This window comes from Meleagris gallopavo, chromosome 11 (genome assembly GCF_905368555.1).
Source record: "Meleagris gallopavo chromosome 11, MGAL_WU_HG_1.1, whole genome shotgun sequence".
NCBI lineage: Eukaryota > Metazoa > Chordata > Aves > Galliformes > Phasianidae > Meleagris > Meleagris gallopavo.
Window position 1 is genome coordinate 9,677,852 of NC_139414.1, and position 27,448 is coordinate 9,705,299.

Genomic DNA, 27,448 nt, shown 5'->3' on the forward strand with positions numbered 1-27,448 from the left:
TACCTAGAAATGTATATATGCTCACTTAGTCAGGCAGAGTTGTTACTGACAGCTCTGAAAACAAACTCTTTGCCAGAGTCAATAAAATTATTCAGGACATTAGGAAATATCATCATGACTTTTCATACAAGTGTGCCTGGAACATCTGTTCTGACGTATTGATCATATAGTGTATAAAGCTGGATTGTGTGATAAAATTACTCCCTTTTTGTATGTTGACATGCTTTTTCTTAAGTTGAAATGGACTACTAAGAGAAATGGAGAGCCTTTGAAGTTGCTTTTACACAAGCAAGATGTTTTTGTCTAGCTGTGTACTCATTTGACTACCATATGCAGGTCATCAGTGCAAATACACTTACTTGAGGTTTTCTTGAGTCTTGTCTGAGAAACTGTAATGTTCATAGGGTGGATATTAAGGTGTTGGTTTTTTTTTCCCATTATGAGCAAGATAATTTCTTCAAGAGCTTGCTAAATGCTTATGACTGATTTGGAATTAGTTCTTTTTGCATGAGATGACAAGGAGGAGTCTCCATCTCTCACACCATTTTTTTCTGTTTGAACAGTGTGACTGAGCATGCTTTTTTGGAGGTCTGTACAACTTTTTCTCATTATACGTCTTGAAATGCGCGTGTCAGAGTCAAATGCTCCTGCCCTTGTCCAAAGGATTTGGACAAGGTATTTAATTTCCTGAGAATGTGAGAAAAGAGCAAGCATTTTTCTTCTCTATAGTATATTATATATTCAGTATATCCAGTTGTGAAGGGCTCGGTTCCATTTTTTTTCAGAAGTCAGTGCATATTTGCTATTCATTTTGGAACAGACTTTCTGCCCTTACTGGGTTTTGCACAAAGCAACTGTTGCATGTAAGTTCTGAAGTCCTTTGGTGAAGGTGTGTAGGAGCCAGGGAGGCTGAATACAGGAAAAAAAATCAGCATAAAATAAAACAAGATAAAAATATTTTTATAGTATTAATAAAAATGCATTCATATCTTCAGAGGTTTCAGGCTTCTTCATGGTCTTCCTGTGCTATGTTTTATATATTTGAAGGACATGATAATATTTTTATAGTAAAAACATGTTTTGGTTAAAATCTTACTCAAAATGTCCTTTTGCCCTCCTGTATGTTTGTTTATTATAAGATTCTGTTTCTTAGGAAAACAAAAGGAATTCTATTTAGATGTTCCTGAAACTTGCAGCTTAATTTCAGGACAGTTGAGAAACGGAGAGGAGGATTCAGAGCTGCAAAATGAAAAATAACGAAGTGTTTCTGCAGCTGCCCTCTGGCCCTTGTCACATTATCTTCTTATTAGATAAAGTTCCATAAAAATTTCTTCCTTCAAGCTTTAAAAAAATGGCAGCTCTTCATTTGTTCAGAATTAACAACCGTTGCTGTGATCTTACACTTTCAAAACCGCCATACAGCTGATGTAATTTGAAGTATCACAAATACGACTGATTGTATTTATCTGGAGGGACTTTGTTCTTAAAAAATTCTGTAATCACAGTTGTTACGAAGTGTATTACCATGATACTTTTGCTTTTTTTTTTTCTCTGAAATGTGCACTTTTCAGAATGGGATCTTACCACTGTGGCTGCTGTTGTCACTTGAGAACAAAAATGATTTTGTGAGAACTTTCTGCATCCTGCGCTTTCTGGAAGTAGCAGAAAGGATATTGTATCATCTAAAATGACAAGAATGTGGTGTGTCCCATGCAGATGATTTTCCTGCACAAGGCGTGCTACCTGCCAGGCATAGCTTTCCTTTCTGGGAAAAGCTATCAGGGTCTTTTTGAAACACAGCATCCAGGCTCTTTGCGTGACTTTGAACCTCTTTCTTCATTCAGTTTCATCTGATGGTTAATAAATACTGCAGTATGTTCTGTGAAAAAACAAGAGATGAGATTCCTTGTGAAGTTTCTAAAGCTGGTAGAAAGCTTAATTAAACTCTCTGATGATGAGAATGCTATGTAAGTGCTAAAACGGCTGTTTAATTTTAGCCAATGGTCTCTTTAATTAAATCATATAGTAATGATTTATTTTAGTCAATGATGTGCATTTTTTGGGGTAAGAAATGCAACATTTGGCTGATGAAGTTTATCTTTAAGTTGTTCATTTGACAGCTCTGACCAAAGGGAGTAGCAGGGACTGTAAGCTGTAGGCTGGGGAGGTTTAGTGCTTCTGCTCATATGGGGCCATGTGTGCATTTCCACGTGCTATGAGGAGTGTTCCAAGTAACAAACATTATTCTGTATTCTTGCACTGACTTGGCTATGTGGGCCAAGCCTTCCTGGACTCATTTGTAGAGGTGGTTGAAGTCCTGTGGATTTCAATGACAGCAGCCATTTGGGGTTGCTGTCATTTGTTGCTTAACCCAGAGGCTGTGCCTTGTGGGAGGCTGCTACCTGTGCCTTGCAGCCCTGTTCTTCCATCGTGCAGATACTGAACATAATGTTTGTGATGTCCTCTCTCTGAGAAAGCCACCTATGCCTCATGCTGCATGAGCTTGAATTAGAAAGAGCTTCATAAAATATATATGGAGCTAAGTGGATGGAATGTTTCTCATTTTTAATATTGTTTATATAATCAGCAGTCGTTAAAAAATAAAAGCATACCCATCTCTGAAAAGCAGTATTATTTGCACATTATAGATGGGAAATGATTACCAGAAATTGAAAGAGAAACAGCATAGCACAAAATTAGAAGGAAAATTGTGTCACAGGAATAATAAAGAACCCTAGTAATGGTTGTATACTATTTGTGTAGTTAGGGGGACGGTACCAAATGTTCTGCCTGTCCCGTATGCTCAATCCCTATAATGTCTGACTGCTTCACTATCTGTAAAAGCATGTATTTTCTGATGGCACTTATCAGGATAGATAGGTTAGTTGGTTTGACAGTGGGGATCTGAGGCACAGATCATGATGTACGTGTGGTCACACAGGGAGCCCGAGGGGAGATGCTGTTGAGTCCAGAGATACAGTTGGTGTCCAGTGAGCAGCTGTCCTTCCTCAAGCCGTTATTCCTTTCGTTTGCATACAGCATGAAGCGGAACTGAAGAACATGCTGTAATTGTGTCTACTTTCTCCTGCTGTGTTTGAGCACAGGAAAAGCCTATCACAAGGCTTTCTCTTTCACTTGAACAACTTATGGTGATGACATCAATGATCACTGTCATACAAGCTTAAATTAGTGAAAAATGGTCACGGACTTTTTTTTCCACTTCAGTTAGTGACTTTGATCCCGGAGATAAATTCTGTTTCTTTTTTTCCTATTATGTTGCAGAAATCAGATTTTCTCCCATTTTGGTTTTAACTGGATTTTGTTAAGACAGACAAACTTTCCCAGCTAAAATTCTGTCCCTCTGTGGAAATGATGGAAAAATCTTCAGTGTTGAATTTCACGTGAACCTGTGGGATTCACGGACTTCTAAGTTCTCATGAAGTTTTCATCATTATTTTTTCCTGGTTCTCTGAACAGACTTCTTTGTGTTCTTCTGAGCCAGAAGCCCATCAATTTGTCTGAAAGTTAATGGAGTCTTTCCTTTTGCTAAGCATTAACAATATGCTGAGGTCTTTGCTCAGTGAGACTTTTCAGAGGTGCAGTTTGTGCTAATTAGATTGAATTTTATGTTCTATTAAAAGGTAGCTGCCTAGTCATTTGGTCAGCTGGCTCGTTACTGCGTCAACATGTAGTAAGAAAGTGTGGAGGAACTCTTTGTGCCTAATTCTCCTCTCAGTGACTCTGGGGGGAAAAACGAACGTTGCAAAGGGAATGGCAGAAGAACATCAGTCGTTCTCTGCTCCTCAGGCCCATTAAGTTAAGTGCAGAGGAGAATTTTCTGTGGTCGGTCACTTCATTCCTGCAGGGTGTGTTCAGGCAGTGCTGAAGGAGCAGAGGAACAGCTGGAGGAGAGAACAAAGCTGTCAGTGGCACCCCTTGGAGGAAGGATGGACAGAGCCCCAGGAAACAGCTGATGGAGCTAAACTCAGCTTGTTTTTTTTCCTCTGTTCAACAGTTCTTGTGCCATGGCAAACAAAGGACAGACGTTCTGATTTGCTATACTGTTTGCTTTGTGATATCAATTGAATTTGTTTTGCAGAGATCTGTGGGAAAAGCTAGAGGGATCTAAATCCCGTTTCTCCCCATTTGCCTGTTTCTGTGATAATGAAAACTCTAGGCAGCTCTGTTTCTTTCTTCACTGTATTTTTAAGAAGCTGGGATAGTTGTTCAGAATACTTTCCCTTCTTGGGACAGTAACTGAATAGGATGTAGGGGCAGAAGCTGCACTGTGCGCCATGTTCTGCTGGCAGCCCAAATACCCTCGGCTGTACTGGGAACCCAGTGCACTTAGTGCTTCTCAGGATCACATCTTGTCTTGTTCAAAGGCTATAATTATGTGGCCTTTTAAAAATTTATACAGAATCACATTTCACTAAAGAAACAAGGTATCCTTTCAGATGACTCAATTCCACTGTGTCCTGTCAAACCGCACTAAAAGCAACAATTACACCTAACAAAATTTCTTTGCTAATGTATCTAAGGACATCACTTGGTCATTACATTTTAGATGATTACTGAAATCTTGCCTTTTGGGCTATTTCCAAGGTGGAGAAGTTGAGAGAAGTAGATCATTTAATCCTTGTCAAAAACAAGTAAATTAAAATTTATTTAACAGAAAAATATTTTTGCATTTCAGACAGTGTATGCAAATAAAGCATTCTGCTCACCATAACAAAAGATTGTGCTAGATGGAGAGTAAGCAAAAAATGGCCAGTGTTGCACTGACTGAACTTGGAAAAGCTGTGTGCATTTGCAGTGGCATATGATTCTGCCTTCTGTGGGATATTATAAATGGCTTTGTCTCTTAGTGAGAGTTGTACAGCTTGACAGCTCCATTCGCTAGGCTGAGAACATGTTTCTTTCATACCTGCCTAAATAAACCTTTCCTGAGTCATTGAGGCTGTCCTTCATGCTACCGGAGGATCTCTTTTCCTTGTAAGATAGTAAGTTTTGACATCTTGTTCTAGTAATGGTTACTGCAGGGATGTGAGGTTGTAGCTTCCTTCCAATGCATCTACTCCTCAAAGATACAAGTAGGTCTTCATTTAAAAGGTTTATTTTCTTTCAGTTCCACGGATTGAATAATTTGTGTTCCTTGATCTGCATTTAAATACTTAGGGTTTTATCAACTTGCTTCCTAAAAGAAATATTTTGCCAAAACTCTGCATTTTGAGCTAGTGGCAAAGGACTAAAATTTAAGCTCTTTTCTTCCTTTTTTTTTTTTTTTTTCATATTACTTAAAAAAAAAAAAAAAAGAAAAGAAAAAAAATGTTGAGATGTATTTCTGTCCTCTTAAAGATCACTGATCAGTACTTTGGAAATGTCTCTGTTTCTAGTGGATTTTCTTTGGATTTTCTTTATTTTATTTTCATTTTAGGGGTCATGAGATTATACTAGATTGCTTTTTCTCAGTCTGTTCCTTTGCTATTAATCCTAGAATTAGCAATAATCTTCAGGATGGAGAGAAATTTATTTTAAATTTAGGTTCAAGTTTTTATGACTGTTCGTGAGAAAAACAGCTCACCTGGAATAGTTTGACATATCAGAGGAACAAGATTTATTTCAAGGTTTCTCTTGAGTTGGGTCAGCTCAATAACAGCTCAGAAGATTTCAGTGATACCAAATTTGAAGTTTAATTTTTATTCACACTCTAACCCATCCACCATCCTAAAGGAAAACTTTTGTTGATCCATCCCTGTTTTCAATCAAATTGTTCTCATCCAGTGTTTTAGTCTATATGCTCTTGCTGTCTGTTTTTCTAAGGATTATGTCAAATCACAGTGTTCTGTACAGTGTGACTTACTGAAGGCTGCATTGGAAGACACATATGGAAGAGATGGATCTTACTTGGCACCTGTTTCTTCTGAAAAGCCAACTGGGAAAGAAAGGAGAGGCAGTCTGGGAGGGAGCTCTCTTGAGACACCTTGCTGGCCACAGGGTGACATGCTGATTTTTAAATGACACATTTATCCAGTTTCTGTATGATGATGCTTACTGGCAGCAAAGCAGTGACTTGTCAGAATGTGCTGTCAGGGCACCTTTTAATGATGCTGTGATCCATCAGTTGTTCAAGGCGTTAGTGCCCTAAAACCAGCTCCATCTCAGTAAAACTAAGAATGTTTGTTGCTTCCCAGAAGAAGAAGCAAAAATATTCCAGAAGTGTAATCAATGTCTGTGTTCTCTAATGCACAGTGAGTTGTCCCCATCCTTTTGTACCAACATTTCTCATCTGTTCTCAGCCCCTCCACTTCCTTCCAAGTTTCTTTATCTTCAGCCAGATGGGCAGGGCTTCTGCGTATTGGAGCACTTCTCCTTTCTGTGTGCAAAGTAATCGCACATAAAAATTGAATGCTGTCAGGATATCTCTCAGTGTTAACTTAGATTAATCCAATGCAAACAGTATAAATTATGTGAGGAATGACTTGGGCTGCTGTCATGGCTCCATTGAACTTCTGTGGTTTTACTGGAGGAGGTAACAGTTCACTTCTAATCCTTCCTTTTGTTTTCAACCTGGCTGATATTTTTGGTTTTATTTTTTCTCATTTCACTTCTATATGTCAATCAAATTATATCTCTAAAAAATGTAACTTCATGGAGACACTACTGACTATAGCATATATGCCATCATGTGAACTGGCAAGAGCTGAAGTTCATAGTGAGACATGACTTGTAAACTAAAATTCATCTGTAGGGCTTTTATTCTTTTCACAAACATAGTTTTCCCAGATGAGCTCTAGTTTTAGTTATATCTTTCTCACTCCGTTTTGCTTCAGAGTGAATCTGTGTCACTTAACTGTGTTCTGGTGGTAGTAATGATGACCATCTTGAGTACATCTGGGGGGATTTTGCACAAGCATTGTATTTTCATTTCAAGTGGTAATACTACTAAAGTTCAAATAACTTCTGACGTAGTTATCAGCATTAGCTGAATCTGGTAAATACATGAAGTAAGGTCTAGAATTAGATGTGGTAGAGTCAGTTGAGAGAATGCTTTGACTGAAATTTCATATACTGAGTGATGCAACAGTGCATCAGAAACTGTATAGAGCGGCTTACCTCCCCTTCCGTCCCAGGTAGATCAGCTTACTGAAGAGGCAGCAAGAGCTGTTTTGAATACTGTGGAGTCTGTCCCCCAGCTGGGAATGTGCCGGTCTGTGCTTGAGAGAAGGCAGACAAATTCCTCTCTCAAGGAGCGGTCAGCACTTCTTTTGGAGGCTTGATTAGACCTTTCCTTTATTCAGAGCTTTTTCCAGTCAAGCAATAAGAACTAGTTTTTTCACCTAAATGTAAGTAATGTACTAATTCCAATTATCTTTGGTTTACTTTCATACAATGGTTTTAAGAGTTTCTCTTGGCCCTTGATAGTCATAGTTCCTTGCAGAAGACAGCAGGGAATGTGACTGATAACTTCCCACCACAGCTTGGCTGCCGGCTCCAGAATGTTCTCACTGGCAAGAATCCCCTCGTTGGAGCAGAGTTGCAACCACTCAACAGGGAAAACCACTGAACAGCAGAAAATAGCCTGATTTTCATCCTTCTTCAGTCTTTTCAAAATGATTGTATTGTATTGTCTTTGCAAGCCAAAACTAGTGATGTTCTTCAGCAGGAAAAAAGTTAAGATGAAAGAAGACAGATAAAGATTAATTTTAAAAGACACCCCTTTATGCAGAAATTGTATAGACGTTTCACCTTTGAAGAATGCATTTAAAAGTTTTTCCATAGGCTAAGATGTTTAAGGCCAGAAATAGTCCATGTGCTAAAACATAGTTCCTCCTCAGTTTCTAAATACAAAACCAACCTATCATTTGTATTACTAATATTTTTTAAATTGTAGACTATTTAATCTTTGTATTTTATCTTTGTAATCTTTGTATTTCATTATTGACATTGTCCGTATTGTCTGTATGTTTGCTGTAGGCTGGCACAAATGGTTATATGGCTCCAGAAATCCTGAAGGAAGAAAGTTACAGCTATCCTGTGGACTGGTTTGCTATGGGATGTAGTATTTATGAGATGATTGCTGGGCGAACACCATTCAAGAATTTCAAAGAAAAGGTCGATAAGGATGAGGTTAAACGAAGAACTCTGGAAGATGAAGTGAAATTTGAACATGCCAACTTTACAGAGGAAACAAAAGATATTTGCCGACTGTTTTTGGCTAAGAAACCAGAGAATCGTTTAGGAAGCAGGTATGCCTTATTTCTCACATTCAGAAAAAAAGCTGTATTAATGCCACAAATAATAATATTTTACACAAAATTAGGCTAGATCTACCCTTTCTACAGAGTACTGAATTTTCTCCTTCATTTCCAGGAAGAGGTGGAAGTTTTTGAAGATAAAATGGGAATAAAGAGTGTTCTTGCAATACTGTAATTGTCCATCTCTACTCCAGACTATTCACAGGAGTTTTTTTGTTGGTATTTTGAGGGGTCAAACTCTGTGCAGTTCTGGGAGCTGGGAGTGGCCCCTTTCTCTTGCATCTTCTTTCCTAAAGGCAGAGGGTATTTATGTAGATACCTGAATCTATGCTAATGTAGGCTAAATGCAGAGTCTCTGGCTATATCACTTACAGGAATGATGTGGGCAGAAATCCAGATCTGCAGTACAGATTTTCTGTCCTGCAGATGCCTAACTTACAAGGCTGCGTCATTGGCTTCTTACTGAAGAGACCATTTTCTTTACTCAATTGCTTTTAAAAAATCTTGTAGAGGTCCCTGGTTTTTCTGACTCATTCCAGGAACAAATGAGAGAAAAAGAATATTGGGCACACATAAGAGTGGTTTTTGGGACTTTAGCGATAGCTTTGAGTTGATGAATACTGATGGATTTGTCCCTGACTTAGCAGTTTGGTCAAGTTATTTCTACAAGTCTGAAGCAAAAGCAGCAACAAATTGTTCACTTAAAGTAACCACATTCTCTTAGCCAAACTACAGTTATTCTGCCTGTTTACTGTTGCATTAATTCTGAGCAGTATCAGAAATGTGCAGGGATAAATAATTGCACGGGTCATTTTTAAGGTACTGCCTTTCAAAATATTGTTATTGAGATGTGTTGTAAAAATGTTTGGCTTTTACCGTGTCTGGTCATGACAGAATAAAAGCCTTTATGTACGCCTTAAATAGGGATACTATTCAGGACAGCTCATCCTTATGTAAAGATTAGCACTGTAATTCTAATAAGGACAATAAGACCTTGGGTTATCTACATAAGTGCCTGTTGCATAAGTTAAAGCTGCTCAAGGACAGCTTTAATTTGTACACCTGACCTTTTAAAATACCTCACTTTTTTATTGAAGACTTAATTTGGTTAACTGAGGAAATAACGTAACACTTTCTGTGCTCCAGCTTTTTGGGATTGACATCTCTGCAGCCCACGTCTTCCTGTATGTACAGTGATTTTCTTTTTTTGTGGAGGAATACAAAACTGACAGAGTTTGGATGAGCTCATTTGTTCTTTCTTCTAAGTTATATAAACATGCAATTCACAGAGGAAGAGCTCAAATTCATCTGCAGCCAGTTGGAAGATGCCTCAGTTGGTTCCAGTAGATGGCGTTCCTGTAGCTTCATGTTTTTAAACTTTTTACGTTTCTAGTGGTGATAGAAAATACATCAGGAAGAAAAACACCATAGCAATCCAACTGGAGCCTTCCCCAACATCTAATGCTTTTTGGTTTATGTTACAGAAATGAGAAGCAAAATAAAGTGAAATTTTTGTGAGTACATCTGTCTAATAGGATTGTCAGCACTATTAGCTCTCTGGTGTCACAGGGCACTAATTAATCTGAGCAGCAGCTCTAATGCCCTACAGGCTAACAGCAAATGTAAATAAATCACATCAAGCTCGAGAGCTGTACAGGTACATGGTATTATCACTGGCTAGTTAAGCTAGAAGTTCATTTTGCAAGATTATGCAGAGGCCGTTATCTCTGTTGGCTTAATCTATACTTTAATAATTATCTTCATATAACTCATTTGGATTGAAAATGTCATTATTTCATTGGGCAGAGTACCAGGATGGCAGCATCTATTGTTCTTTAGGCTGTATCTTACCACTGTGGTCATGGTGGAGTACAGTTCTTAGTGGCTTATGGTGACTTTCTCAGAGGAACCAGGCAGCAGACGCACAGAATTACGGTTTTCTAAGGGAATTGAAAAAGGCAGCTGGCAGTTTCATCTCATCTGTGCCTCATTTCAACCAGGGCAGGCCAGAAGCACAGCAGGGAGGTTTATTAGGAAATGGCAGTAGTGGCAAGCCAGAGAAGCTGTTTTGTAAACATATTATAAGGTCCTAAAGATTTTTTGTGGTCATGAAGATCTGCTGCTTGTGCATGGCGGTTCTTTACATCTACAGTGATAAAAAGATTAAGATTTGCATTACATCTTGTTCATAGAGCATTCTCTAGAAATGCATAAGGGCTTAAATGTTTTTTGCTAAGTATTTTTGTAAGGAAATGGAGAAAGACAAAAAGGAACAATAGCAACTATTATTTGCTGAAATTAAGAAAAAAAACATTTGTTTACATTATCATTTTAAGACCCATGAATAAAAAAAAAAAAAAAAAAAAAGAAAACAACTACATAGGCATGAAAAAAGTAAAGTGATCTACCCTGCTCCTCTTTTAGCTGTAATTCTAAATACAGACTTTGTGTGACTTGGTGTTAGAGTTACATTATGGGCAAGATGCAAATCTAAAGCTGTGATCATTGATCATGCTTTAATAACCATACATTTGAGGCTCAGATTATTCTTAGACTCATAGGCAGGCTTGTAGGACATGCTACAGTTAAAGAATTCGCTGTTTCTGTTACATCAAAAGTCATCCCTGAGGTCTCCAGTTACTCTTTTTAAAGTGTACCTAAATACATGTATTTACAGTGTCTGGATTTTATTCTTGGTTCTAAAGATACTTTAAAAAAATTGTTTGTGACAGAGGTGTGCATACTCTTGCTGATGCCGTAATTTATGAGTCCCTTTGCTCATCTATAAGAGTAGTTCAATTAACTGACTCACTAAAGCCACTTAACTGGGCTTTGCAGACTACTTTTAATGTAAATGCATAGTTGCTTTAAATTAAGAGAACAAATGCCATTTGTCAGTTTCCTGTTCAGACTGTTTTTCATTAGTTAGTGCCTAGATGTGTTAAACTAGACTGGATTTTACTAGATATTCTTATCCTTTTAAGTCCAGAGCCAACCGCTGGACTTTTCGTTGTTGACCAATCAGTCCAATACTTCCTATCCTCCGCTTGCAATCTCTTCAGCTCTGGTTAAAGTGTATCTTTGGATGTGGGTATCTCAGTGTACTGCCAGAAGCAGCGCTGCTGCTCTTGCGTGGCACCTTGCCCAGACTAATTTACCTTGAGAGGTAGAGAAATGAATAATGAGATCGGGATGTTTTTGGCTGCCTAGTTGTGCTTACACTGTTCAGTGCAACGCTGTTTGACTATGCTTGAGCTGTGTGTGATTGCATTGCTTTGTATATATTTAATGTATCCTTAATTTAAGATGCTCTCATGTATACAACACAGAGACAACTGTATCTGCTGGAGAGCAAAATACTGCAGTAATTAACAATCTTTTGCTTTATTGCAGAAATGAAGATGACGACCCAAGAAAACATAGCTTCTTCAAAACAATAAATTTCCACAGGCTAGAGGCAAACCTTATTGACCCTCCATTTGTGCCAGATCCATCAGTTGTCTATGCCAAAGATGTTGCAGACATTGCTGATTTCTCTGAAATACGAGGAATAGAGTTTGATGACAAAGACAAGAAGTTCTTCAAAAAATTTGCAACTGGTGCTGTCCCTATACCCTGGCAGGAGGAAATCATTGAAACTGGACTGTTTGAAGAACTGAACGATCCTAACAGAGTAGATTCTGGCGGATATGCAAATGGAGGTGAAGCTAAGTCAGGAGTTTGTTTGTTGTTGTAAATATCAGATTGTTACCAAAAAGATTAGAAACAACCGCAGAACTTTCCATATTGTGACACTGCTTCAGAAATTCAGTGCATCTGTTTAAGAAGAACTAATCAGTGTAATATGGCATTGACAGGCTATGTAGACCACAAGCTGTATTGACCGTATTATTTTCCTTTGTCCTAGCAAGGGAGATAATACTTTTGTTTTACTGGAGACTTAATCAAGGTGGACTGTATTTCTCTAAGGAACTTAGAATGATAGAAATTCTGAAATACAAAAAGCAGTCATAGAGAGAAGAGGCATCTCCTTTGGAATGTTACTGACTCTACTACTTTGAATACAATAATTTATTGACTTTCTGTCTATTTTCTTGTCATTTCTACTAATGTTTCCTCTTTGTTCTACAGTTTTCAGGACATACTTTTTAATTTTCAGGTAATATTAGAACATGGACTCAAAAATGGTCAAACTTGGATGCTTATTGGTTAGCCAGTCTGTCTTGTTTTCCTAATTTCTCTTAGATTTTTGGTTGGTTTGATTGTCATTAAATGTAAAAGAAGGCTTTACAGGTGGCTGTAAAGTGGGACCTTCAGGATCAAATTGTTTCAAAGCTGATTTTAACAAAGTGTAGAGAAGAGTGCACCAATTTAATTGGATAAAACATTTATTAAGCATGTTATGTATTTATAAGTGAATATCCATTCTTTTTGACAATCAATTTCAACCTTTTATTAGATTTCCTGATAATAATTCTGTATTTTGCTGATAAATTAAACTACGAATAGACTAAAGCAATTTGTAACCGGATCTCTACAAAAGAAATGTATTTTCATATAATACAAACATTCACTCACAAATATAGAATATATATATCCGCGTTGACACCTTCATCTTCAGCTGCTCAATGATTCTTATGCAAGTTTTGAGGCATCTTTTTGTTTTTTAATTTTATTACAATCTACGTAGAATTAATTGGAAGCATTTAAATGAATGCTTGCTAATGTTGAAGTCTGTTATTTGTGAACCACATCTTATTGTTTTCTTTGGTAAGAAGATAATAGGCGGTAGTGTTTTTCTAACAACTTCTAAATTTGATTATGTATGTTATTTACTGTCATCCATCTTGCTATAGTTTCCATTGACTAAAGAGGAATTAGAAACTGCTCTGTTTGAGTCCTAGAGGCTGCTAATACTTTTTTCTATTTTTCATAGAGAAACGTCCTCCTCGGTTTCAACTATCTATTTTGTATAGACACTGTGCTATTCAGAAAGAGGGGTAACAATAGATAAGCTGTCTTCTATAATTATATCTGTTGTGCAAACATAGCTTCTTTGATTATTAATAATTGAATACCTCATTCCAAATGGTGCAATAAAAAAAAATTCTTTAGTATTAAATATTTCAAGTGCTTTAGTCTAAATAGCTAAATAATGTGTTGGAAATACTTTGTGTTGTTCTTCATTTTCTATAGAGAGGATTAAGCTGAAAAAGAATTGTTCCTTTCTTTCCTTTTAAATTTGCTTTTCCAGTGTTTTATATTTATATTTTTCAAATGAAAAAAAAAAAAAACAAACCACATGAAAAAGAGTGTTATTTAGCATCAGTGGATAATTCTGTTCACGGATTGTTGTGAATCTGTCATTGTCTGCCTTTGGGAGGGAGACTTTCTGTAAAATGGTGTAAAAGGAAATAAGCTGAATTCTGACTTGGAGTTTTAATTGAGAAGGATGATCCTGGAAGATTGTGAAAATCATAGGAGGTTGAGAGGAGAGAGAGCCATGTGGATCTATCAGGGTGGTCTTAAGCTAAAATATTTATTAATTTAAGAAACTCAGGCAGAAAATTTGATTATGTATACATTTGAACAACAGCAGTGTTACTACAGCTAGGAGAGGCCTAAGAGTGCTAGTGGCGTAGAGCATCAGGCTTGTGTCCTGAACTGCTTTCTGTCTCACAGCCATACAGATGCCACTTCACAACTTCTCTAAGGCCACAAACCAGCGCTCTGAGTTGGCCGTAGTTTTTCTAGCACATAGATGACTTTTTCAGTATGCAGATGTTCCCATATGGAAAGAAGTTATGTATAGACAGAATCAGAATTTAATGTGATGTTAGTCGTAAATCCTCTGTGATACCAAATGTTGCAAGTCTATGGTTTTCAAAATATATTGCAACAAACAGGTTTGTGAATTCAGGATATCATCTGTGCATGACATTTTGTTACTTAGTTTTTAACAGTTGTAGTGTCAATAAATCCCAGCAACATCTTTATTAGTGAGCTGTAATGTTAAGTGTTCCGTGAATCACTGGGAGAAGCACATCAGTAGTTTGATAATGCACCATTTGGCACTGTATTCCAGAAAAGAAAATGAGTTAGTTTGACATTATTGCTTTTCATTTTCTGCAATTCTCTATTTCAGAACATGGACAATTTGTATTTGCACTGTGAAGAGGTGGATCAGAACAGATGTTAAAAATGTATTTCTGTTAGCGTTTTCAGTGCATCTTTTGAAAAATTAATTTCAACTTCTTTTAAGGACTCTGTGAAATGCATGATTCTTTGCTTCTTCTTGTTACTGTAAAACTGTTTGTTACGCTTTCAGGAACACAGTTACTTCTAATGTATTGTTTCACCTTAACAAACCAAAGGCAGCAATCCTGAAAGGCTTATGCCTCCAATGAACTGTCATAGTGAAGCCAATGATGCTACTCATGTGAGTAAATTTCAGTGTTTATGTGAGGTCAGAAGAACTGACTGAGTCATTTTATAATACAAGGATAGATAGATGTTTGCAATAGAAAATGGGGAGTGAAGTTGTGGGAGGAGAATAATCTTGAAATTGTGAGATACTTCAGGCAAAAGTAAATTATGTAATTTGAAATTGCTTTTTTTCTTCAGGCTTTCTTTTCCTGTGCCAGCTTTATGGCACCATGCTTGTCTGCCTCTTTTCCAGGCATATAAAATGCATTTCAAGTTTTAATCTAATCTGAAAAACTAAATTGTGAACTCTATTTGATTAAATGCCATCCCTCAAAGGCTACTGAGTACCCTGGTCACTCTGTAGTGACTGTTGTTACAGTGCTTTATAAGTCAAGTCTTGTTGTCTTTCCTGCCCTGTTTTACATACTGCTGCTATTAGAAGTGCCTGATAATTTTAACTGAAGCTGAAATGGGAGGTTCATAATAGCTTAAAGTCTACTCTTATGAGAACATCTTGTACATTACCCTGGCCAACACTGAAGAAGGGCCACTAGCAAAGAGAGAATGTAAAAGGAAAAGCTTTCCACTGTATCTCAAGTCCAAACTTTCTTTGCTGACCCCCCCCAGGTACCATTACCCCCACCAGTCTCACTGAGCCTGAAGAGACAAAATAAGTTTTAGTATTAGCCCAATTAAGTCTTCGTTCACTGAAGGGCAGTGAAGCTAGTGAAGGGTCTAGAGCACAAATCTTATAGGTGTGGCTGAGGGAACTGGTTTTGTTCAGTCTTGAGAAGAGGAGGCTCAAGGGAGACCTTATTGCTCTCTATATAACTCCCTGAAAGGACGTTGTGGCAAGGTAGCTCCCAGGTAACAGCAGTAGCACAAGAGGTACTGGCCTTCACTCGATTTAGATTAAGAACTAAGATCTCAGCAACTATAGCTCATAGCATGACAGAACTGCTGAAGGTCCTACCACTTCAGTTTGTTTGTGTGGAGTTTCCTGTTGTTTTTGTTTTGCTAAAAGAAAATGCTATTTTTTTCATGTGACAAGCCATCAATTCTGAAATCTATAGATAAAAGAAATAATTGACATGTTATGTTAGGAGGCCATAACTTGTTATGGTTAAAGGTCATCCACGATCATTTCATTTTAGAGAGAACATTTGGAATGTTGCATTATGATAGCCTTAGGGAGCTTTGTTAGACACATTAAAGAATGCATGGAGAGAAATTGAAGGCAAATACAATTAAGCGCTAGGTTATTTTTTTATAATTTGGCATTGCATTATTACAGCAAGTAATTTCAAACCCAGTATCTCATTTAAATTTGGCAATCTTACTGTTGCTTTGGGAAATTTTGGCGTTTTTTATTTTCTTAGCTTTGTTCAGGTTCAGACAGTTAATGCAAGTTTCTCATCGGTTAGCCCTTTTCAGTTGCAGAAGTCTGAATAAATACTCAGTGTTCATAAGGGAGGGGAAGTCTCTTAGGTATCTCTTGCTGTAAGAGGAGGAACAAAAATGCAGGACTGTAACTGCAAGTACCTGGATCCATGGTTAATGGGCAGATAAATGGTGACATCTGTGCTGCACCATTCACGTGAGTTTGTTTCCCTTGCATGATATTATATTGTTCTTAAATTTATTGTCACATCTGTATCTTCAGCTGTTATCTACAGAAGGTTGGCACAATTCTGAGTGAAGCCACTACGTTTCAGGGAAAGTTAGTCCTCCAGCTTGGACAGAGAAAATGTGCCACAAAACAAAACAAACAAACAAAAAAACAACGCTTCAACAGCCTTTCAGTCTGCTTCAATAGGTGAAAGATTTTGTGGGGAAAAAAGCATAGGAAAAAAACATGAGTATCTCTGAAAGGGCATCTGGATATATTAGGTCTACTCCTTTCCCTCTGACATCTTTGGAGCAGCTAAAGTGGTTAAATCCTCCCTTTGCTATTGCCCATGTGCTCGCACAATTGATTCTAGTAGTTGTTCTAGCTTGTTTGTGGTCTTTGTGTATGCTTTTCAATGCCTGAGCTTTGTTAGTAGGCCAACTCCTTTCAAGTGTTTTGGTTTCTGATTAATGTACATAAACAGGGTGCTATTACAACATTTGGTACAATGGCTTATGAGGAATGAAAATTTTCATTTTTCTTCAGTGCACAAACATTGCTTGAAGCTAAACAAAACTAATTAATTTTGACATGTTTTATCAGAGCTGTTCTTTGCCAAGCCTACATGTTGGCATATATGATTCATTCAGGTTGTTCTGACAGTTATATTGTGCAGAATGGAAAGATACAGCACGGCTGAATTCACACTGTACGCATATCCTAATGATGGGAGTTCACATGGTGAATGTTCCGGTGATTCATGTTTTTATAAAGAATGCCTAAGGGATGACTATGGATGTATCAGTTGTCATAACTTGTAGTTCACTTAACAATAGTGGAGTAACTGTTTAAAAAAGCAGCTATTGTACAGGAATGTTTAGCTAGGTTTGCTTTGCAAGACTTCATGCAAGCATGACATAGGATGTGCTAGACATGTCTCGTGACTTTTGAATTGCTGAGGTAAAAGTTCCACTGCAAGTAAGAACAGATTTGTCGAGTGGTCCTGTCAGCACACATTCACACAGAAATACATGCTGTTCTGACTGGATGTTCACACATGGTTCTGACTGGATACCTTTTGAACAACTATGAAAGCTTTCTTGTAACTGCATTGCTAGCCTGCAGTACTCAGTTACACGTCCCTCTGTGGAAATACCTTCATAAAACTACAATAAGCTAAATTGTTCCAGTCTCCTGGACTTCTCAAGAAGAGGCAAAGCAGAGTGTAGTCATCATAGTGATTGTTTCTGAGAGCTTAGCCTGCTTCTGATGCCATCAGTGTACAAGGCAGACGTAGTATGCAAGGATATGAAAGTGGAGAAAAATAAGATGGAAAAAAATGCCTGCTGCGTTGGGTCAGTTCAGTCAAGCTGTTAGGAATACTTGTCCGTATCAACTGGTTGTGGAGCTGTATCTTGCTATTCCTATGATTAGAATAAAACCAATGAGACAGTGTGTGCCACCACAGTATCAAATGAGGAGGCCCTAGAACATTCCAGTTGGTGTACTGCTTCGTATGAAGGAATTAAGTTCACGATAAGAAGTACGGGTAATTTTTTTCATCATCAGTAACAGTTACATGACATTCATCAAGAACGAGCAGCACCCATAAACTGGAGACATATGCCTGATTTGTAAACAAGTCCAAAAGAATTTTGCTTCTGTTCCCAAGGCATAATACCAACAGTATATTGGGAAAAACAGGAGATAGCTCTCAATTGACATTTGACAGAACAGTTATACGGTGGCTGGTTTGTAGGTCTGTTTTCTTCTGTGCTCATTATGCAAGAACTGTGAAGCTGGTCTGAAAGTAGCCTTTAGGCAGAGATGTTTATACTGACTAATATAGGAGAATTTTCTTTTAGTTGTTTTGAAGGTGTCTGCTTCCTCCCTCCTCTAGACTGATTTCTACTATTGCCCATTAACACTGGTATGTTACTGCATTTCTGGGGACAGGTAAGAGTCTATTTTTGACCACAAAACAATGTTGAATTTGCTTTAAAAGAATGAAAAAGAGACACATTGAAAATTTAACGAGCAATCAACAGTTGACTCTTAGGACTGGTATCTACCCTAGCCTTCTACCTAGAATAACTGCAAAGATTTGAATCTGGATCTTTGGTGAAGACAGGTTAGCTGTGCTGCCAGCACCCCAGTCAAGACGTCAGCTTTTGATTTCCCATGTTAGCATACTGAAAGTGAAAAATGATGGTGCTGAATTCTGGAACCTAGCATCAAGCTAATAAGCTGTCAGAGCATGCTTGCAAAAAGAATTGAAGCTAAAGGTATAGCATTTTGAAGTACAAACTCTGAGAAGCCGTGGAAAGTTTGTGTAATGACTAGATATTTATTCATCTAATGCTACTTAGATCTGATTCTATTTAAGAAACAGCTGCAATATTATCTCTCATTTTTTATTTAATAACTCTGTGTTCCTAAGTTCTATATTTAGAAAAAAAAATGCAGCTTAAATGTGGACAGCTGTTTTCCATAGCAGTATTGTACAACTGTATCTTTTTATATTATATGGAAGAAGAAATTAGAACATGTGCTTTGTACCAAGTGCTGTTTGTATGCTGCTCAAATAATGTGATAATGATCCATTGTCTGACTCAGCCTAAGAACCAGTAGTTCATCATGCTTTTCTCTTAAGAGAATAATGGGGATTCTCTATTAAATCAAGCAACAGATAAGTTGCTTTTCTGAATTTCCTTCAGATGATTTTTCTCATTTTTGCAGTTCTATAGTGGACACATTTTTTGCTTTTTCCCTGTCTTTGTGTGTCAGTTCTGAATCGAAACATTATTTTGTTTTTGTTGTGACTGAAAACGTAGTGTCAGGCCTCTTAATTCATGAACCAATGCTAATCCAGAATCTGCTGCCCATGAGAACTAAGAGTGAATAAGTGTTCTTATATTCAGTCTCACTTCAGACTCCTGCCATTCTGGGCAGGGAAAGGATAAAGAAATGGATAATCTCTTCACAGTTTTCCATATACTTTGTATAGAGAATAGTGGATCGAGTGTTTAAAACAAAGAAAGGAAGGAAACTTTGATTTCTTGCCAAACCTCCCTGTTGCTTACCAGGCTGGTTTGTTTTGCTGCCAACAAGCAGTTTCCTCACCTTAAGCAGCTCCTTTTCATCTGTGAAATGAACAGCAATGAGAGAAGTAGAATGGCACCACTGTAGGAACTTGCTTTAATTGACGTAAGGACTGATTCCCTTCTGAATTTAAATAGGGACCAGCAGACACACAGCACTGCAGGTGTGGGCTATTCTCAGACCATCACTACCATTGATTACTGTTTTCCTTCAAGTATGTAGAAATTGTTTGTTTTGTGAATGTTCATCTCCTACCACACAGAAGTTATTTAATTGCTTTTGCAGTTATTTTTAAGGGGAGGAATTTTAATTACTGAGTTTTGTGTCTCCTCTGTCCCTGAATCTCAGGTGGCTCCTCTGTGGCCCTTATTTTTACTGAATGGACTCAGAGAGAATTTGCTATTCAGGGTCCCAAGGAACTGCTGTTGCTCCAGACCCTAAGCTGTCATTCCAGATTGACCACAATCTTGACATTATGTGGAAAATAAATATTTTAAAACTAATTTAAGGCAGGATATGCAGGGCTTTAGATATTCATTTGAATCAAGTATGGCAGCAAATGCATTAATTGTGTTTTGTTCCTGCAATCTTCCGGTAAGGAAAAGGAATAGACTCATTCTGTAAAAGCGATTATTTTAACTGAACAATGAATTTTGTTTGACAATAGCAAGAGAGGAAATACTGTTTGAATCTTTTTAACAAGCTTGCAAATACAATCACATTTATAGTAGACCAGGAGAACAACCCTTTTTTTGTTTGTTTGTTTTCCCCTTCTATATATCTGCAGTTAATGCTTGAAGCAGCAGAAGTGATGGCTAATGAAGAAACAATATTTCAGACTTCAGCATGTATCTTTGGGTCATGCAGATGATATGAAAGTAGATAGACCATTGAGAGCAAAACAGTGCACTTCCAACAGGAACCAAAAAACATTCAGGTAGCCTACATCCATAGAGCTACAATTAAGCCATGGAACTTAACCCTGCCCACTAAGTTAGCTGCAGTGAATGCTGTGTATTCACCCTTTGGAAGGATGGTTTCCCTCTGAAGTTCTTAGTTGCTCAGCATATGATTTAAAGATTACTGCTTTGTACAGTTTTCCGCTGCTTGTGAAAATATAAATAGTTTTATCGACTCAAAGGGCTTTTATTTCATATAAAGAAGAAAGGCAATGGAGAGAAAGATGGAGGGAGAGAGAGACTTGAGCAGCTTGAGAGCGCAGTGTATGTGCTTGGTAGAACTCAGTAAAAAAAAAAAATCTTATTGCAAGAGTCTTTGTGGTCGCAGATGCTTATCTGTATAATTCTAAGTGATGCCCTCAGATTTTTTAAGGCTCTTCTGCTGCTTCAAGTTCAGACAGCAGTGCTTTTGTTGTCTTTGTTTTGTTGCTCAGTGTCAACAATTCTTAGAGCAGGGAGAAGTTCTATGAAAGAGAAGATTTGAAAAATCATTTTTAACTGTACATTAAGAAATGTGTTTAGGACTGCACATACCTTTAAGAATAAAAGTTCCTCTTTTTTTATATGAGCAACAGCCATGAGCTGAATTAATTTTCACATTTCCTGAGAAAAATGAGCTTTATGAAAGGAGGATTTTAAAATTAATATGAATCTTAATTAGCTAATTGTCTCTAGAAACTGATTCATCATGTATGATTGTTGCAGAATTTAATATTATAATGTATGTCCCAAAAGAAGGGGAAATCATCCGTCTAGGAAATAGCAGAGTATGTGTGTCAGGACAAGATTTTATTGTCATTACAAAGTTAGAATACAAGATATTCTGTTTTGTTGTTGTTGTTTTGTTTTTTGTTTTGTTTTGTTTTCTTTTTCCCAGAGTTTACAATCCTAGCCTTAAAAACAGGGAAAGCTTCTGTGCAATTAAAGGACAATGAAGATCATATTTGATGATTCAGAAGATAACCGGTGGTCAGGAATGTATCTCCTGGGTTTAGATTTTAAGTGCCTCTTACTGATTTTTTCCTGCTATAAAACTGTGCTGTTGAAGAAGAACTCAAATAATAAAGGATGTACTAAAAAAAAAAAAAAAAAGCGTAGCCGAAGAATTATGGTTAAATTAATTAGGAGTTATATTCCTGACAAGAGAAGATTTATAATCATACATCTCATGTATCATTCGTAGCTGATTGTTCTATATAACTATGAATATATATAATTGATAAATATATACATGATCTATCATGTAACATATTTAGCTGACAGACCCCTGAGTCATCAGAATTTCCAAAGTTGACCTACTGTCTTATTTTACAGCGAGTGTGCTGGAAGAAACCTAAAGCTTCCCATCTTTAATTTGTATTTGATGCAAAATTTCAAGCGCGAACATGAAAGGTCTCTACAGGGGAGAAAGCTGAGGCTCATCAATGTAGTCTGATTGAAAGGTTTGCAAAAGAACCCTCCTGCCCAGTGTATCCTACTGGGGGAATCCCTATACTCAATTTTGACTTCCTCTGAAGCAAGTTTCAGCAGTTTCCTAATCTGTATGTAATTTAGGGCTTCCCTTCAAGCTCCTATAGAAACACCTGTATATCTAGCTCAGGATCTGAGCCTTTTCTCTGCAGTAAGCAATCCCTTTTGTTTGTTTCAGCTTTCCTGCCTGCTGCTCCCTGCTTGCTGTGCCTCTCTGCGTGCTCTCCCACCCACTGCACCACAGCTGCTTCTCCAGAAAGGTCACTGCTTCTCTCTGCAGCTTCCCTGTGCTCAGAAAGCTACAGCCAGAATGAGGGAAAAGGTAGTCTGCCACCCTGCTACCCCCTCCATTTGGGTGGAATGCACATGTGGAGTAAGGCTGAAATAAATCAATGCAGTCTTTGTCCCATTGTAATTATCATTAGCCCCAGTGTTATTTTTGCAGTATTTTAATCACAGGATAAGAAATCTGTCTACAATGTAATTAAAATGTAAAGATAATGATTAAAAATGTATATATACAACTTTGTAAATAAATACCAGGCAGGAGATTAAAATTATATCACTTTATCTTGTTTTTGCAGCAAGATAAAAACATCTCCGAAGTTCATTGCTGTGAGAATAAGTTCTGTGTCTTAATTCTGCAAAAATGGCACTAATGGCAAAACCTGAATCATGACCGGCTTCTCCTAAATCTAGAATTTCTTAAGTCTGTGTTAAAGAACACAACTTAGCAACAATTATTGACTGTTCCCTTTGCAGCATAAAGACAGTTTATCCTCTGAGTTTGCGATGTGTGGCTTATTTGTCTTCTAATTTACTTTAAGGGTATGTTACGTGTAGATCAGCGTAGATAAGGTGAACCTCTCAATCATTTTAATTCTCAAGGATTAAGTGAAAAAGTTTAGTTTAATGGAAAAATTTGAAGCTAAGTCTTCTTCTAAGAATAGTTTAAAATCAGAATATCTGTATATGAGATAAAGCTTGTATATAGCTGGTCTGCACTGTGGGTATTGATCCGATCTCTCTGAGATCAGATTTAGTAGTTTCAAATTAACAGAGTAAAGGTGACTGCACAGGTATACTTGTATTTTATAGGGTAGATATTTAGTATTTCCTGGTGTAGTATTTATTTGAATAGATAATGGATTTGAAAAATCTGCTATACAGCATGCATGGTGTTAAGAAAATGAATTCGTTGCCTGTTGTCCTCCAAAACAAACTGTGCAAATACCATTTCCTCTTTAGTGACAGCAGTGTTTTAAATAGGGTTAACACTGTTTTTTTTTATTTCAGCTTTAGTTCCACAACCAGGCAGCAGCAGTGATTCCTCTCTACTAATGGTCTTAGTAACCTCTTTGTATGTGCCAAATTTCAATAGTCCAGTTTGACACGAGGAGCAAGAATAATAGCTTTACAGCAGCCTTAAAACTATAGCTGTGTTCAGTGCAATAGTCAGCTATGCTCAGTATATTAAATACTGAGAACACAGCAGTAGTCTTTATATCACATACAGCATGCAGTTCCTTCATCAGATCCATAAATTGTCCTCCACGCAGAGTAAAACTGCCCTGAGATTTCTGCCAGAAGTCAGAACCAAGATGACTGTAAGTACTTTGCTTTATTTGTACTGTGGCATGTTTAAAAAAAAAATCAATTTCTGTGTTCTCAAATTTGTTAAAAAGTAGATCTTATATATATAATCAATATGTCTTGAACTCAGTATTATAATGTGCAGTTATGTTTGCACAGGTCTGCGGATGAGCTTTTATTTTAAGTTCTGTTTAGCATATAAATAAAAAATGAAGACTGATGGTGTTACAAGAACCAAGTACCCATTACAATTACAGCTGGAAAAAATGGCAAGAAAAATGGATGTAGAATATTTCTTCTCTATTTTAATGCACAGTTTTTTAAAGATTTTATTTTCTCATAGGTTCTGTGGCTGTAACAGACTGCATTTTGACAGGCTTTTCTTTCACTTTTTCAGTGGACTAAACCCTGCTCCTCCTACTCAAAAACTATTCCTGTATGGGTGGTATCCCAGGAGCATGCACAACAATTATATGAGCACTTCAGTGTGGATTTTTGTTTTAATCTTAAATAGGAATCTGGAAAGAAACAAAAAACTATCTGAGCCACTATGTATTTAAAAATCTGTATTTTATTGTCATCTGGTAAAAACTACTGTTGTCCCTAGAGTGGAGATCAGCGAAAATTCATGGTTTAGGTTCATTTTTCTTGCAAAGGAGTTGGAGGCAAAATGAACATTTTTAGATTGTGTTATGGAGGCCTGCTGTATGTGCTTGTTCTAATGCAAGAGAAATTGGAAAATACAATTTAAAAATAATTTTGAAACTTTATCGGTGGTACTTTTGGGAAAATCCAGTAGCTTTTACTGGGAATTAGATTTACAGGAGCCTGCAGAAGAAATGGGTGTATAGATCTCATGTAGCCTTGATCCTCTTTGATCTTAGTTCTATAGTATTTGTTTATAAAACTATAGTTTTATAAACTAGATCTTCTTCTCCTTCAGAACTGCAGGTAGTTAACATATTTGCAACTGACTATTTTGGTTTTTATAATTTTGTTTAAAATTATTTAATAATTTGCTGTATGACTAGTATAATCTTAGAAAAATACTGTAAAAAGCCAGACCGCAAATTGAGCAATGATGGAATTCCCATACATTTAGACTGGTAAAAAATAAAATTAATAAAAATTATGACTGTCATTTTTCATCTTCAAAAGTTCTCTTTTTTCCAACTTCCTCTTATGTGATCATAAAAATACAGATTGGCATAAAAGTTGACATCATCTCAGCTTGTAAATCTTGTGACTTTGTGTGGGCATTCCATGACTGTACTTACTATAGGCCTACTCCCAGTGATCAAATCCATAAAAAACAGATGGGTGCAGGACACCACTGAAAGAATGCTGTGAACATCTTCGCTGTCATTTATGGTAAAAGAGAGATGGAGGTGGTTTGCCTCTTAGCAAATGTAGCTCTTGTGGAGTGGCAGAAAAATGAAGAGTTAGTAAATAACCCCAGATGAATACATTAGTCAAGAGCTGTTCCTATATACCACCAACTTGTCAAGTTTTTTTTTTTTTTTTGGTTCAGCCTGATGCAGCCATCACATGTAATATATGCTATTTTGATTAGGAAGTAAAATGAAACATAACCCTAAATAAGTAGCTTATAATATGTCTTAACAGTTAAAGGCAGTGGTTTATATAACATGGTGAACTTTCTGCTCAGCAATACATAAAAGCTAGCTTGCTCTATTTTTCTAGCTGATGTATGCTCAGGACTAATAATAGGCCTTACGAATCACAAGCATTCATTAAGTGAGCCAACAGATGTTTTAAAGAGACAATAGTTGAGATCTAGACTGTTTGAAGTGAACAAGTAAACTAAAATTTTAAAATTTTAAACTAAAGTTTTAAAAAATAGTGAATCTTTAAAAAATGTTACAGTAACGTGCTGCTAACCATTGAAGATCCTTTATTCTATGCAAAAACAGTGTGTTAATTAATGGAATAGTGAAAACATCTTTTGAAACCAAACTTAAACCCGTCTTCTTGGTTTTGAAATGAATTTGGAATGCTTGACTTTCTCATGATTGCCCCAAGGGAAAATAGGACAGTTTGTTTGTTTGTTTTCTCAGGAAGGCACAGTTTAGACATAGCATTTGGTTTTCAATGTAGAGCTGTTTTTCACTTACTTATCCAGCTGGCTTGTTAAGGGTACAATTAAATAAATGATTTGCTCTGGATCACTAAGTGAATCAGTGACTTGACTGGGAGAAAAAAATTGGACTGGGAAAACTGAAAATACCAGTTCCCATTGCAGAACAGTTTCTCAGTAGCACTTAAGTAAATTAAAGGGATAACTTATTGTATTTCACAGTCATCTGCACAAACCACCAGCAATGTGTAGACTAAGTTTTCACTGGTTGAGAATTGTGGACACAGAAGGAAAACTGAATGAAGTTAACTCTTCATGTGATAGATGTCTGAGCAGATTTATCAGACCAAGAACAGATGTTTAATCAAAAATTATTTTTTAAAGCTATTTGGTTTTTGTAGATATCACTGTTAGGGGAAAGTTCAACTAAATAATGAATCTTTCATGTTCAGCTTTATTTTACTAGCCTATGTGAATTGCAATACTAGGATTTTTCTCATTTGCAAGTATTCAACTTGGTGTGGTTTTTGGTTTTGGGTTGGCTTTTTGCTTAATTAATTTTTCCTATTTTTGGCAGCATAAAGTTTTGTCAGTACTATCATGGAACTGTATTGCTGGCGTGATGCCACTAATTTTTTTTTTCCAATAGGTTTAATTAATGCAAATGGCTTTTGCCTGTTGCATGCATAGACTGCTGGTTGCAATAATAAGATGTCATCTTCAGTGATGACAGAAGGCAATCGGGCATGCACATGGGCTGATAATTAACATCACAGATTTTGCTGGTAGTGTTTAGTGGTAGTAAATGAATAGTGAAAATTAGCATATTCTGATTTGGTTTCAGGAGCAGGATGTGAATGCATTCCAATGAGGATAGAGGCTCCTGCAACAGGTTTCAAACCTCTTCTTTCTTCCAGATCACACCTCACTTCTTCAGGCCTCTCACTCCCTCCAGCATTATTTTTCCACCAGTTTTTCATCTTCCTAGCCTCCCCATTTCTTCAGGCTCAGTCTCCTGGCTAGGCCAGTGCTGGCTTTCTCCTTGGCTTGCTGCCTGAGTCCCCTGCTGAACTCAGGATGTGGTTCTGCCAATCTAATTGTGGGCCGCTACTGAAAGGAGTACTCTCATTCCTCTGACTGTCTCCCCTGGTCTCCCTTGTGAGCTGAGTCAGGGAAGTAAACTTGTATGATTATATGACTGATTGTCTTTCAGATCAGCTTTCTTAATCACTTCATGGTGTAAAATGAACAATGCTAAAAATTACAGCCAGGGTTGGAAGGGAGAGTGCAGTAGGTGAGAATGGACCATCTCTTTCAGCAGCACTTCACAACTAAAGTGAGTTTCCATAAAACTTTTATTTTCAGCTCCAAACTCCTCAATGTGCCTTTTCTGTGTTTCATCTCCGCTCTGGGTCCCCTCCTCTTTAGGCTCTTGATTTGTCCTTGTCCTTTCTGCTTCCATCTCATTTGTGGACCAGCTGATGCCAGCCATCTCACCCTACATCTTTTTCTGCCTCAGTCCTTCACTGGTCTCCTTCAGCAGACACTGTATCTTCTCAGCAGCACGGCCCATGGTCCGTCACTCAATTACTGTTGGCAAAGTATTTGCTAAAAGTGGGAGAAAATTTGGCAATTGAGACCTTACTTTTATAAACTTTTCTCAAACCGTTTCTAAGAGGCTCTTCTGCTTAGATATGAAAAAGCATCTGAAATTTAACTGCTTGTGTTATAAAAGTGGTCAAAATTCATGTCCTAGTAGATATGAAATTCCTACCAACTGAGCTTTCCTCATTTCAAGCTGTTTGTATTAAAAATAAGCTGTGAAATAGTTTTCAACAATAGTTTGAGGTTTTTTTTTTCCCCACTGTAAACAAATGCTGAATATCTGGGCAGCAGTCTCCTTTGCGTAATGCAAGTCAGCTCCCATTGACTT

At 37.2% G+C, this 27,448-nt stretch overlaps 1 protein-coding gene across 1 annotated transcript in view; it reads left to right on the top strand.

The window, feature by feature from the left end:
* Positions 1-26,026, top strand: part of GRK7 (G protein-coupled receptor kinase 7) — a 34,960-nt gene extending 8,934 nt beyond the window's left edge. Inside the window, exons 3-4 of the mRNA XM_031555101.2 lie at positions 7,978-8,249; positions 11,652-26,026. Of these exons, the coding sequence (XP_031410961.1) occupies positions 7,978-8,249; positions 11,652-11,994 (615 nt within the window). The 3' untranslated portion in view covers positions 11,995-26,026. The remainder of the gene's footprint in view (positions 1-7,977; positions 8,250-11,651) is intronic.
* The last annotated feature ends 1,422 nt before the right edge of the window (positions 26,027-27,448 follow it).